Source organism: Microcebus murinus, chromosome 5, assembly GCF_040939455.1.
Source record: "Microcebus murinus isolate Inina chromosome 5, M.murinus_Inina_mat1.0, whole genome shotgun sequence".
NCBI lineage: Eukaryota > Metazoa > Chordata > Mammalia > Primates > Cheirogaleidae > Microcebus > Microcebus murinus.
This window is the reverse complement of record NC_134108.1, coordinates 26,399,019-26,413,185: the sequence shown is the minus strand read 5'-3', so window position 1 is coordinate 26,413,185 and position 14,167 is coordinate 26,399,019. Positions and strand designations below refer to the sequence as shown.

At 39.9% G+C, this 14,167-nt stretch overlaps 1 protein-coding gene across 7 annotated transcripts in view; it reads right to left on the bottom strand.

Annotated features, from left to right (window-relative positions):
• The window catches only part of MAP7 (microtubule associated protein 7), a 180,219-nt gene that overhangs the window by 19,364 nt on the left and 146,688 nt on the right, over positions 1-14,167 (bottom strand). For 4 of the 7 annotated variants that reach the window (XM_012739443.3, XM_012739436.3, XM_012739440.3 and 1 more), the window contains 4 exons: positions 12,962-13,075; positions 8,086-8,234; positions 2,053-2,168; positions 1,466-1,749 (listed from right to left, as the gene is read on the bottom strand). In XM_012739443.3, the coding sequence (XP_012594897.1) occupies positions 1,466-1,749; positions 2,053-2,168; positions 8,086-8,234; positions 12,962-13,075 (663 nt within the window). The remainder of the gene's footprint in view (positions 1-1,465; positions 1,750-2,052; positions 2,169-8,085; positions 8,235-12,961; positions 13,076-14,167) is intronic. The other 3 variants (XM_012739444.3, XM_012739442.3, XM_012739446.3) reach the window with 1 other exon arrangement.

Genomic DNA, 14,167 nt, shown 5'->3' with positions numbered 1-14,167 from the left:
GGTGAGTGACTGGCATCGTGCCCACACCATGGCCATCTCTGAGCTTGCCTGCCTCTGCACGATGACCTTGTGACAGCAGCCAGTGTCAACGCTGAGACTTTCTGGCCTGTCTTGTTTGCAGAGGCTGGGGTCAGTGTCCACATCGGCAGCCTCGACTGCCGCACAAGGGCTGGCGGAGCTGCCCAGAGCTGGTGCTGCACAGGCAGGGGACCCTGCCCCTCCACATCGCCCCCCTCCCCCTGCTAAGGAGGAGGAAGTGGAGAGTGGAGGCAGGGAAAGATGAGTCTGAGGAGGATATGAGCTTTGGGGTGTTTTTGAGTAAGCATTTTTTGGAACATGTTCAATAAAAAAAATTTTTCCTGCATAAATTCTTTAAAAATTCTCCTTTCAAAAGATGGAGACTAATCTCCTCTCCTTGAGTGTGAATTTGACCTAGTGACTTGCTTCTAACGAACAGAATATGACAGAACTATGGATGGGTGACTTCTTTCTCCCACATCACCTGCTTGGGGGAACACCTGCAGAGCAAGCAGATGATTATGAGGACATCAAGTGACACTCTGGAGAGGTCCACGTGCCATGAAATTGAGGCCACCTGCCAAGAGCCATGTGCATAAGCCACCTTCCAGCTTTGATTGAGTCTCGAGACAATTGCAGCCCTAGCTGACAGCGTGACTGCAATCTCCTGAAAGTCCCTGAGCCAGATCCACTGAGCTCAGCTGTTCCTGAATTCCTGACCCAAGAATCCATGTGATATAATAAATGTCTCTTGTTATTTTAACCTGTGAAATTTTAGGGTAATTTGTTACACAGCAATAGATGACTAATATAAGTGATTCTGATGCAGGTGCTCCAAACACATTTTGTGAAACCCTAGACTCAGCCACTAAACTCACTCAGACACTATGCCTGAATTCATATGCCATGGCTCCAACTATAGGGTTTTGTATGATTTTACTGTTTTTATATGTAAAAAAAATTATACTTAAGAAAAGGTCCCCAAATTAGCCTAAGAGTAAAATTCCAAGTCTCTAATATGAAAAGGAAAGGAAAAAGCTAAATAAAAAGAGTGCAGGAGGCCAGGCGTGCTGGCTCACGTCTGTAATCCTAGCGCTCTGGGAGGCCTAGGTGGGTGGATTGCTCGAGGTCAGGAGTTTGAAACCAGCCTGAGCAAGAGCGAGACCCCGTCTCTACTATAAAGAAATTAATTGGCCAACTAATACATTTAGAAAAACTAGCCGCGCATGGTGGCGCATGCCTGTAGTCCCAGCTACTCGGGAGGCTGAGGCAGGAGGATTGCTTGAGCCAAGGAATTTGAGGTTGCTGTGAGCTAGGCTGACGCCACAGCACTCGCTCTAGCCTGGGCAACAAAGCGAGACTCTGTCTTGGGGAAAAAAAAACAAAAACCAGTGCAAGAGAAAAAACAAACAAACCCACGTCCCATCACAGGTCAGTTCACTCTTACCAGGGTCGGCTTCTGGTTCGACAGGTGTCCTCTCTTCAACGGTGGCATCTGCTACCTTCACTAAAGGTGCTCTGCCCTTCAGTGAGGGCTCATTGGCAACTTTCTGAGGTTCCTTCTCGGGGTCTTTTTTCTCAGGCTCCCCTCTGACTTCTCTCTTGACAGGGCGGATGTTGCCGGGGGACGGGGGCCGGACCTGAGCAGGGGCAGCTTTGAACGAGCCAGGGGGCAAGGAGGAGGCTGGTCTGGGTGTGCCAGGCAAATGAGGAAAGGACTTGGACGGGAGCCTGGGCAACAAACAGACAAGGCAGAGAGAAGGGGACCCATCAGAATAGGCTTGCCAGGCATCACTTGATGGAAAAGCAATGCAGATACTACATTTAGCTATGTGTGTTTGTCTTTTAGGTGGCAAATGCATAGAGTCGCTTTAGAGACCCATTGCATTTTCCTTTTTTTCTTTCCTTTCAGGGAGAATGTTTCTCCCTGAGTCAAAGCCACACAGCATGGGGAGAATAGTTCACCTTCAGAGGACAGAGGCTACCAATTCTTCAACACGGAACAACCCAGCCAGCTTCTCATATTTCACTTACCACAGGCGAGAGGAAGCTGGTGATCTTGCTTTGGGATTAGATGGAGATAGAGCCCTTCGGACGCCAGATGTGAGGTGGAAGGGTACATTTTCTCTCTCTCTCTCCTTTTTATAGCCCTAAGTTCAGAGAAACTTAATAATTAGATTTTTTTTTCTGTGAGTGAAGCAGTATTCAACAATAGAGCTACAAACCATTTAATGACTTTTTGGGAATTTTCTAAACTATGCCACATATATTCATTCCACCTCAACAAAAGGCCCTTGTGAGCTTACAGTAGAACAGTATAACTGAATTAACACAATGTGACTGATAAGGTGGTTCTAGATCTGTGATTTGGAGTTATATTCGTTTTTTAAAAATACCCTTATACTTTTAGATTACCTGGAACAAAATCCCAGTCTGGTTTATCCCACACAAATGTCAAAAATAATTTCCATTGTTTTCCTAACTTTTAATTAAAACACACCTTTTTAATTTGTTAGCTTTTCCCCTTAAAACAAACTATATAGCTCAGTTTCTAAAAAAAATTTCCATGCTTCTATATCAGATGTTAATTCATTTTTTCCTTTATACTGATGTTAGAGAAATAAGACTTTCCTCACCTAGTGTCCTCTTGCTCTTGAAGAAAAGTCACGTTCAAGGCGAGGAATTTTATCTATTTTTACTCTGTACTAGATACAGAATTAAAATTGGACGGTAGGCCAAAACATCAGCCTTCTCCTGACTGCTAACTAGGAATACAGCCAGAGAGAGGACATCTTTCTTAAGTTGAAATGGGCAAAGAAAGGGAAACCCAAAAAGTGTTCTGATATTCTAAACTCAATCAAGAAAAAAATTGCGCAGAGCAAAGCAGACCCACTCCAAGTATCTGAAACTTCCCGACAGGGCTCTGGGATGGGAATGGATGTGTCCTGGAGGCACCTGTGTGCACAGGCTGCAGGGGTGCCAGCGAAGGGGCAGCATGTCATCTAGCCTCAGGGCAAATAAGCTGGTAGGTAGTGCACCTGTCGTCCTCTCCGTTTCTGCCTGGCTCATGCATTAACTGCTTCTTCCTTCCCTTCCCTTTTACTCCCATTGGTGTCCCTTTTATTTGCTTCTCTCCATTTTCATAGTTGATGTACTAGGCTATGGGAAGGGGAAAAACACCTAAGTGTCAAATAATGCTCACTGTCTCCCTGGAATTTCTAAGTAGAAGAAATGAACAGGCAGCAAAGAGCTTGACGAGGTGTGTGCCAGCTCTACATCATTTCCAGCTGTACCCTCCGCCCCTGTCTCTGGTCCCAGAAGGTGGAGCCTCCCCGAGCTGCTGGAGTCCTTGGGGAGCAAAAGCTGCAGCCACATTATGGTGGCCTCCTGGCTGGTGCACAGGGTGGCAGGCCCAGGGCTCTTCCCAAGGGAGAGTGGGGTTAAGCACCTTAAGCAGCCTTTCTTTTCCTTTTTCTCAAAATATTTTGATTTGGCTGAAATCAGATCAACAAGAGATCAAAATGGGAAATAAGTCAGGAAGGACAATTTTTGATGTAGGGGGTTTGGGGCCGAATTTTATTGTCTGTTCCTTGATAACACAGGGATCAGGCACTAAATCTATATAGAAGTACATAATCCTCAGATAGTCTGCTTTTAAAAGTGCCGTCGAGCCAATTACTTCTTTCTCTCCTAAAAGTGATCTCCTGTAATCACCTAGGAGTGGGAGAGCAGGGGAGGAGTGGTTTGAAAAAACACTCAATACTTGAGTTAACAACCTCCTGAGCAGGTGGTTTTTTTTTTTTTTTTTAAAACAACAACAACAGCATTTTAGTCCTTTCTTTGCTCTTGTACCCAACCACCTATTTGGGCACCACACATATAAAAGCACTCCTGATTTGGCACCCTGATCTGAGTGAACAGCCACAGTCTGTACAATCATCTTTCCTTTAACACTTTCCACAGTGCTGAGGGGGAACACATGCAACAAGTGAGTGGTCTGGACAACCTACCACTAAGGAGAAATTTTATAAATAGAGGTAGGTTTAGAACACAGTGTAGATATCCTCCAAGAGACAATGCACTAACAGACACTCTAAGGAAGTGCTGCCCAACAGAACCTTCTGTGATGGTCGAAATACTCTAAATCTATGCTGTCCACATGGTAGCCACTAGCCACATTTGGCTATTTGAATTTATCTAAATTAAATAAAATTAAAAATTTAAAACATTTTCGGTGCTTAAAAGTAGCCATTTGAATTTAGGTCTAAATTAATTAAAATTAAATACAATAGAAAAGGAATTTAAGAGAACAATTCCATTTTCGATAGCATCAAAAAGAATAAAATACTTGGGAATAACTTAACTGAGGATTTCAGAGACTTGTACATTGAAATCTAGAAGACATTGTTCAAAGAAGTTAAAGATAACATAAGTAAATGGAAAGGGACCCTGTGTTCATGGATTGGAAGACTAAGATGTCAATACTATCCCAAAGGTATACACAGATTCCATATAATCCCTATCAAAATCCCAGTATCATTATATTTTTGCAGAAATAGAAAAATCCATCCTAAAATTCATATGGAATCTCAAGGGACCCTGAAGAACAAAAATAATCTTGAAAAAGTAGAACAAAGTTGGAGGTTTCATACTTCCTGATTTCAAAACATATTACAGATTGAGCATACCTTATCCAAAATGCTTGGGACCTCAGAAATGTGTTGAATTTTGGATTTTTTCAGATTTTGGAATACTTGCATTAATACTTACTGCTTTAGTAGCATCCCTAATGGGAAAAATCCAAAATGCTCCAATGAGCATTTAATTTGAGTGTCATGTTGGCACTCATAAAGTTTCAGATTTTGGATTTTCAGATTACGGATACTTGACCTATACAAAACTACAGTAATCAATACTGTGTGTACTGGTACAATGATAGACACATAGACCAATGGACTAGAATAGAAAGCCCAGGAATAAACTCTGATGTTTATGGTCAAATGCTAAGACCACTCAATGAGAAAAGGACACTCTGTTTAATAAATGGTGCTGGGAAAACTGGATATCCACATGCAAAAGAATAAAGCTGGCACCATCTGGGGGATGGACATGCTTGAAGCTCTGACTCGGGTGGGGCAAAGGCAATATATGTAAACATTTGTACCCCTGTAATATGCTGAAATTAAAAAAAAAAGAATAAAGCTGGACCCTTACCTTATATAACATACAAAAATTAAGTCAAAGTGGACTAAAAACCTAAACATATGACTTAAACTATAAAAATCCTGGAAGAAAAAATTGGTGAAAGGCTACATAACATTGGTTCTTGTATTGATTTCTTGGCTATAACACCAAAAGGAGAGGCAACAAAGCAAAAATAAAGAACATCAAACTTAAAAACTTCTGTGCATCAAAGGAAACAATCAACACAGTAAACAGGCAACTTATGGAATGGGAGAAAATATTTGCAAATCATATAAGGGGTTACCATCTAGAATAGACAAATAACTCTATAACTTAACAACAAAACAAATAACCTGATTAAAAAGTGGACAAAGAATATGAACAAATATTTCTTGAAAGATGACATATGAATGGCCAAAAAAGCATATGAAAAGAAGCTTAATATCACAGATCATTAAAGAAATGCAAATCAAAGCCACAATGCAGTATCACTTCACAGCCATTAGGATGGCTATTACTAAAAACAAACACACACACAAACCCAGAAAATAACAAGTGTCAATGAGAATGTGGAGAAACTGGAATCCATGTGTATTGTTGGTGGGAAGGTAAAATGGTACATTTGCTACAAGAAATGAAGGCTCCTTGAAAAACTGAAAATAGGATTACCTTATGATCAAGCAATCCCACTTCATGGTATACATAAAAAAAAAATTGAAAGGAGGATCTTGAAGAGATATTTGAACATCTATGATCATAGCAACAGTATTCATGAGGTGAAAGCAATCCAGATGTCCATCAATGGATAAATGAATAAACAAAATGTGGTACACACATATGGTAGAATATTATTCAGCCCTAAAAAGGAAGGAAATTCGGACATATGCCACAACAAGGATGAACCTTGAGGACATTACGCTAAGTGAAATAAGCCAGTCACTAAAATTCAAACAGTGCATGATTCCACTTTTATGTGGTCTTTAAGGTAGTTAAATGCATAGAAATAGAAGGTAGAATGGTGGTTGCCAGGGGCTGGGAAATGGGAAGCTATTTAACTGGCACAGAGTTTTGGTTTTCCAAGATTTAAAAAGTTTTGGAGAATGGTTACACTATAGATAATATGAATATACTTAACACTGCTGAACTTCAAAATGGCTAAGATGATAAATTTTATGTTATGTGGTTTTTACCACAAGTTAAAGATTTTTTAAAAATTCAGTTTGTCAGTCTCACTAGCCACTTTCAAAGTGCTCAATGTGGCTAGTCACTACTGAATTCCACAGTGTAGTTCTGAAGCGTAACTGATGCCTGGAGTCATTTTCTGGTGGTATGTGGTTGCCTAAATACTTGGTTATTAAGAGGTGAAAAGAAGGCTAATTGATCAAATGAAGAAAGAAGGTAGCATTAAAAACAAAACAAAACAAGGTTCTGGATTATGTGATGACAAATCCCTCTCATTTACTTTGTTAGCCAGGATCAGCCCTCCCTCTTCACTCAAGGAGTGTTAAGTTTTGTTTTCATCCAGAAAAATATGTTTTTCCTTTGGTAAAAGCTCCTCTTACCTGCCCGATGAGCACTCAATGTTTAGGGCCAAAGCTGTTCTGTTTAACTATGGCTTTTTGTCCACAGCAAGCATCTCTGAAGCACCAACATTAAGGAATTAAAAACTTCACAGACATCAAAGGTAGTTTCACCTTTGGCTGAGAGGGTTGGAGTGACTCAATCATGAATTAAACACTGACTCAGGAAAGCCTGAAGGGGCTTGAAAGAAAACTGCCTGCAGGCGAAGCCACCAAACCTTCACAAGGCAAAATCCTGTTAAGTGTCCATCAGGTTTATACATCTGAATTGCTCTGGGAAGTTAAGATTAAAAAAAAAAGTTCCAGTTTTTCATTAAAAGGGTCATACTATTATCATGAAGAGAGGCAATGAGATCTTCTGGTTGATTGTTGAGTCTTGTTTCTTCTTTTTTAAAATAGAGACAGAGTCTTGCTCTGCCACCCAGGCCGAAATTCCTGGGCTCAAGTGATCCTCTTTGGCCTCCCAAAGTGCTGGGACCACAGGCGTGAGCCACTGCACCCCCGCCTGATTGGTGAGCCCTTTAAGACTAAAGGAGAAATGTCTGAAGACCTAGAAAAATGTTTACATCCTTCAATTGATACCAAATAAACACAGGACTTAAAACAAAGAAGAAAGATGCCTGGAGACAGACAAATTACCTCACTGCATTTAAACCATGGTGAAAATTCACGTTAGCTCAGCCACCTTGCCAATAAATAGCAAGTACAAATTACGTTCTTCGCTTGCACAACTTGAGTTTAGAGCACAGCCTAATAGCCTTTCAAGAATTAGTTATTTAGCAAATAACTACTGTTTTCAAAATACTTCTTCACTATATTTTAAGATCTAGGCCTTGCCAGGGATTAACTAAGCAGGATAAAGATTCTTTATCTTGCTTTTTAAAAAACCACATTTAGAGCTCAGCTGGCTGTTGGATATGGTTGGAATAAAATGTCAAGGTGGCAGTCCAGGCCCACTTCCACCTCAAAGGCTATTTGGTTTTCTTACTTTCAAAAACGAAAGTATTCTGTCCTTTTACTTATTTGCATGGTGGCTCTGGTAGGGGCGGCTGGCCACTCATGCATGCTTGAACAAAGAACAGTTTTCATCTTCAAATTCCAGTTTTTTGGGAGAGCAAAATTCCCAAGTATAGAGAAAGTGGGAAGACACTACCACCCAGCCAGCCAGATTCATGACCGGTGGGATGGAGGGGATGTCATAGCTTTCCCCGACACCCGCACCGCACCTGGGAGTAGTGGTCACTCTGCAACAGAAACAGCACCGGCTCCCAGACTCTCCCAGCTGCTCCCAACAGCTACTCACCGCTATGCCATGAATGGTCCTCCTGCGCGAAGAGCCCTCAGGTGGTGTTACAAAGAGTTTTGGTCGATCTGTCGGATTTCTAGAGTGTGCAGCTTTGAAGGGCATGATGATGGGGCTGCAAGATGCTGAACGAGGACAAATGGGGATAACTAGGGTGCAGGTGATTGGTTTTACACATAAGAGTGCCAGAGGAGCAGTTGAAGAAAGCCAAAAGCAGGTTCAGGAAAAGGAGCCAAGCAGAGACAGAGAGAAAAGTAGGAAGAAGATGTTATTACCTACAGGTGCCCAGAACCATCATACTCAGCTGTCCTCATAGTCCTATGAGTTTATGATGTGTCCAAAAGGAAAGCATGTCCTAGTGAGAAATCTGGAATATATTGTTAGCTATTTGGCTATTTAAATACTGATTAAAGATACAGATGTAATCCAATAATTATGGAGAGCAATGGCCTTATATGCCTATTAACTGATGGTTCTGGAAAAATGCTACGTTAGCTATATACATTTTATATGGGACTGGTTTATAATTAGATTTTTCCTAATTAGCTTTAAGATGGAACAAAAGGTGGAAAGAGAGGAAGCGTGCAAGCAGGCAAGCAAGATATACTACAACTATTTCAGGATTCAAGTTCAAGAGCCAGCAAGGGGTCAGGGAAAGCAACTGAATTTAAAAGATGTTAAATGACAATCCCAAGTCTTACCAAGTGTTAAGACTTGTCACAAGAATAAGCAACAATTTCCAGAAAATATTATTCTATAAATGTTTTATTTACAGGCAAACCAAACACATGCTTCTGGGTTTTACCAAAAGCCAGAGCATTTGATGGTTCATAAGAAGCAGCATTAGATCATAAGGGGAGATTGGATATAAACATTTAAAACGATGAATAGAACATAAACATGTTAGAATTGCCAAAATAAGGTTGAATCATGAATAGCTTTTACAGTTTTACTCAAGATGGAATACTCTTTTTGAAAAACCACAGTCTCACCATTCACCTTCAAAGTAACACTGTTGTTAATCAAGTTATTCTGAGCAACAATGGGTTTAAAGAAATTCAGGTAACACTGCATAGATATTAAAAGAGTGGGTACTACGATCCCAAGGTCTACTTTCAGACTTCATTCGGAAATCTTGTTTTCCAGCAAAAATAAGACAAACCTGACTACCAAGAAGAATACTATATATTAGGACAGGGTCATAAAATAACTTTACTCAATCTAGCCATTGTAGCAACTCTTTAAACAAACCATTATGCCAGCTGAATGTAACAGTATCGACAAGTTACAAACTCAAAAGTTTACATGGCAAATTTGAGATAATCTTAATTTCAGAATTATAGAGGTTAAAAAATATTTAACTGTTATTTTGGTTTAGCCTATAGACAGAAAGTTGATTAGATTGCATCTTTATTAACGTGCTCTCTTTCATTAAATGCCTGGCAGTATCCATGGCTATCACTGAATGGTTGAGGCAGTGAATAGATTGCAAACTGCACTCTCTTCCTCTCATTTGAAAATAGAATTCTATTTCTTCAGAACCAACTAAAACACTTTTCATTTCCTCAGTTCTCCTTAAAAGAATGTGTGTCTTACTTGGGAAGTGAAATAAAGCTTTACTTTCAACCTTCATGGCGAAGGAAGGATTTGTATTGTGAGGAAAGAGAATCTCTTGCCATTTTGCTTGTGATCACAGGGGAAACAATTTGAAAATAACCTTTTCTCAAGTGCCACAAGACACTTGCATTTTCCAGACAAGAAAGAGTTCATTAATGCAAAATTCTTCCAAGGCAATCAAATGCATTTGAGGAATAACATCCTGGCAGAAGGCACCTCTGGGGATTAATGACCAGGAAGAGAGGCACACATTGCTCAGGGCACAGGCAAAGGCCATTAGCCTTGTTCAAGGATCAGGAAACCCCAGAAAACAGTCTAGCTCTGAGGCCATGAGTCTGATGCTGAAATAGGAATGAAACACAGCAATATGATTTCTTTTCCCTCTAGTGGGAAATAACAATTTCATGAGGCATCCATGGAGCAGTTCCTGAGACCATCCTGGATGTAAGCTAATCTCATCATGTCTTCTGGTTTATTCTTTTAGTGTAGAGGTAATATTACATATGGTTTGAAAATGTCCTTAAATCTGTCTAGTGTAGTTCATAGGAAAAAAAATCATCAAATTTAATTGTCCAAAGAACATCTTCTGGCTACAATAAACATTATAAGCCCCTTGTGAGGTTATTAAATTTCATGGAATTCACTGCTGTACTAAAACAGCAAGTATTGAAAAACCTGAAATCTTTAAACCGATTATTTGTATTATCTTGCCATTCTGAAGAAATAGTAAGAGCAACATATAATTATTTTTTTCCCCACAGTACCTTCCATATCCCAAGCAATTTAATTAAACATGAACACTGTCTCATGGAAATGTCTTTGAGAAAGTATTCCACAGTATCTGTATCCCATCCTACTCTTGGTTGTAAGTGTGCATTAATTTAACTCATTCAAAGTTTTCTACGTGAAATAATGGGTACAGAGAAAAGACAAGGCAGTTCAAGTAGTTGAGTATAACACAGAGAATAGAAAAACTGCATAATAGAACACTAATATTTATCGAGGGCCTACTATGTGCAGGTATTATTCTAAGCATATATTAACTTATTTAATCCTCAGCTCTGATAATCACATTTGGAAAGTTCTGGGGAAAAAAAGGGGTGCATGGAAAAGTCAACCCAAAACAGTGAGTGCAAATGAGAGGTATGAGACTCAGATTTCCAATTCTCAACTGCTCTACTGTTTGCTCAGGGAGTTTGTGATCACAGAACACCCTAGGGTTAAAGAGTGGCTGTTTTAATCTACTAATGTAACCCTGATCCAATAAGGGTCACCTTCTTGCCAATGGGAACTAGGAATATGATGAAGTCAAGGGACAACACTAAAATGGGAAGACAAGAAAAAAGAATCAAGGATTAGATGAAAAAATTAAAGTGATGGAAAAAGCATTGTTGACAAGACAACTAGAAAGATGTTTATATATATATAATTCCAAATGAAAATTTAAAACAAAAACAAGAGTTTTTGGTTCACTAAACATAAGCTGTATCAATGCAATAGGTGACAATGATCTAGGCAATGTATTAGTAATACGGGCAATTCACAAACTATGCACTTTTTCACACTAAAATAAATTACAGACACATATCAACTATGAAAAGGAGAATGGAAAAGCTGCAAAGTAAAGAGCCAGTTTGCAGATAATAAAGCACCTTGACTGGGCATAACGATGGAGGAGGAGGGAAGGAGGGCAAGTAGAATGGGTGGAAAATGAGGAAATGGTGTTGGAAAAGACTAGGGGGAGAATGAAAGAATTGACGAAAGTTAGTGATGACACAAATAGCAAAGAAAGACTATTTCCTAGCTGTGAGACAGTCCTTTAGCACAATACAAAGACATACAATGTGGAGATTCAGAAGCATGATAGCCATAAACTAGCTAGACTCTATGAAATATTAATAGGACTGAAAAGCCATCTTAAAGGTCCTTCCATTAGCTAGACATTAAGAAAAACTTTCAAGACACATAAAAGTATGAAATTCATAGGCATAGAAAAAAGCCAAAAGAAATAAGCTGTATTTTCTCATCCAGAAAAATCGCAGATGCAATGTGACAGTTCTGACAGGAGAGTTACTTTACAGAAAGCACAGAACAGTGGTGCAGCTAGTTGACTGCACAATTGCACACAAAGCATCACCCAGGGTGCAGAGGAGGGAGGGCTAAGCACATTGAAGATCCAGGCCACCGATTTTCTAAGTGACCCTGGTGTAAGTCACTTATTCTCACTGCACTTGGTTTCCATAAAGAGGTGGTGGGAATGCCCATGCTTGCTTTTTTGACTGTGTCCCAGGGTTACTGAGAGATTTGGGGTTGAGACTCATTAGCTCATTGGGCACCACAGAGAAAAGGTGCCACAAAACCACCAAGAATTATTATTTGTAAAGTGGGCTATAATGAGCATGGAGAGGCTTGCAGAGGCAAGGCATTTTTAAAGGGGACTTTATGGAGAGAGTATGCAATTTCCCAAGTGCCAAAAATGAAGGCTGGCAGACTGGTTACATAATTACACCAATCGTGCCGAAAAAATATTTGGACAAAACTAAATGAACTCACCAGGACTGAAATGTTACTCAAAACCTAATAGGTACCTTTCTTACCAATTAGATATAGGCTCTACTCTAACTTTTCATTCAATTTAATTGGCTCATTCAGGCATGTTTTACATCTCAAAAATGTAGAGGAAACTATTATAATAATCAGTATCATAATAACCAGTACTAGGCATGTTTTTACATATTTTCAAAGAAGGTAACAAATAAGAACACTACAATTAGCCTTCTCCACTATTCCAAGAGTTCTAGAAGGGTACAATTCCTAGATTACATATAAAAGACTGGTGCAGGGAGGATAAGTAGCCAGCCCACAGCCACATTAAGAAACTCTATGCTTAAATAACAAATTTGTGCTTTGATTTTATTCCCAAGTCCACATATTAATATTGAATATTAAATTATTTCTACCTTTGATCATCTGCTTAGAGATGGGGGCAGAAGGAAAAGGCAGGTAAGGGATAATTTTTTCTGGTAAAATTATGAACAGGCAGGGGTCTCTGAAGTTTGGTGTCTGGCACTCGGATAAGACTAAGGTGGATATTAGGGGACAGTGTGCCAGGGGCATGACACCAACAGACACTTCATCCGGAGGAGAGAGGAGCACACAGGAAAAATGGAGGTGTGATTAGGCGAATATTGGTGGCTCAGATATGCTTTGAAAGGAGGACTTGACCTAACTGGGAAAGTTTCCACCTGGACAGTTTTACCTGCATCTCCAGACAAGGCGGCTGTGCTTTTACTTCTGGCCAGGAACGAATGTGTGGGCGTCAGGAGTCTGTTAACAACGTTGCTCTCCCAGGGGCTGAGCTGCAGGCGGCGAGCTAAATGTCACCACATAAGCAAGATGTTAGAAGCATTCTGGCCAGGGTCAACAGGGCGTAGACACCACACCTATTGCTTCCATGTGCCAGGCCTTCGAGCGAGACCAGGCTCTGCAAGGAGGCTGGTGGCTGAGAGTCAGGGCAACAGAAACCCTGCCCAAAGGGAGAGCCATTCCCCTAAGGTTGCCTTGGGTTTAGTTAAGTTTGTGGCATGCTCTAAATTAGCTTTTACAGATGCAGATTTTGCTAACCATCCTTCTTTAGTAGTCAAATGTCAATAAAACATAAATATCATTTCAACTATAGTTTTGGGGTGTATTGATAACTCCAGGGCAATACCAGGTACTATCTGACGGCAGTGGACTGATGGCACACACCTTAGTGAAAGGGCTTCCTAAGTACCTTGAATAATAAACCCCAACAGAACCACTGGCAGGCTAAAGAAAGACTGGAGTTATATAAAAGATGGAAAGGGTCCCCATTGAATTATGCTACATCTTCATGAATTGCTAGTTGAGCAATTGGGGTGTGTGCGTGTGCAGGAATTAGATACAATAAAATTAAAGAAGACTCATGCAGAGTTCTGTATGGGATTCCTTTTAACTTTTCCATTTGGCAAGCTGGGTTCTTTTATGTCCCTGTTTGGCAACAAACATAAAGATTTTGGTTGGGATAAGGCTAAGGCTAAAGCAAGAGAAAATTAAACAGAAAAGCCAAAATCCTAGTGGATACCTGAAGAATCTAGAAAACAAATTAAAAACAATGCAATGGTGTATGGTCTCAAATTATACTGGGGCAAGGTCATACTTAGGAAATGTATGCCAGTTATAAATTTGGGTGCAATTTGCCTCTGGAGCAGGAGTTCTTACAACAATCTTGTATACAGCATATTCTAAAGAAATGGCATTTAAATTCGAGGAAATTAGTTTTAGTTAATACAAACCATATATTGCTAAATATTGTTATAAAAAGTATTTGATCCTATCTGGAATGAACTACCAACTTCCAATAACTACCTTAATTATCTGACTTTATTTTAAAAGAGTGGCTGTTTTGATTAAGGCTCTGGTGCATTTAGAAATTAGTGAATTA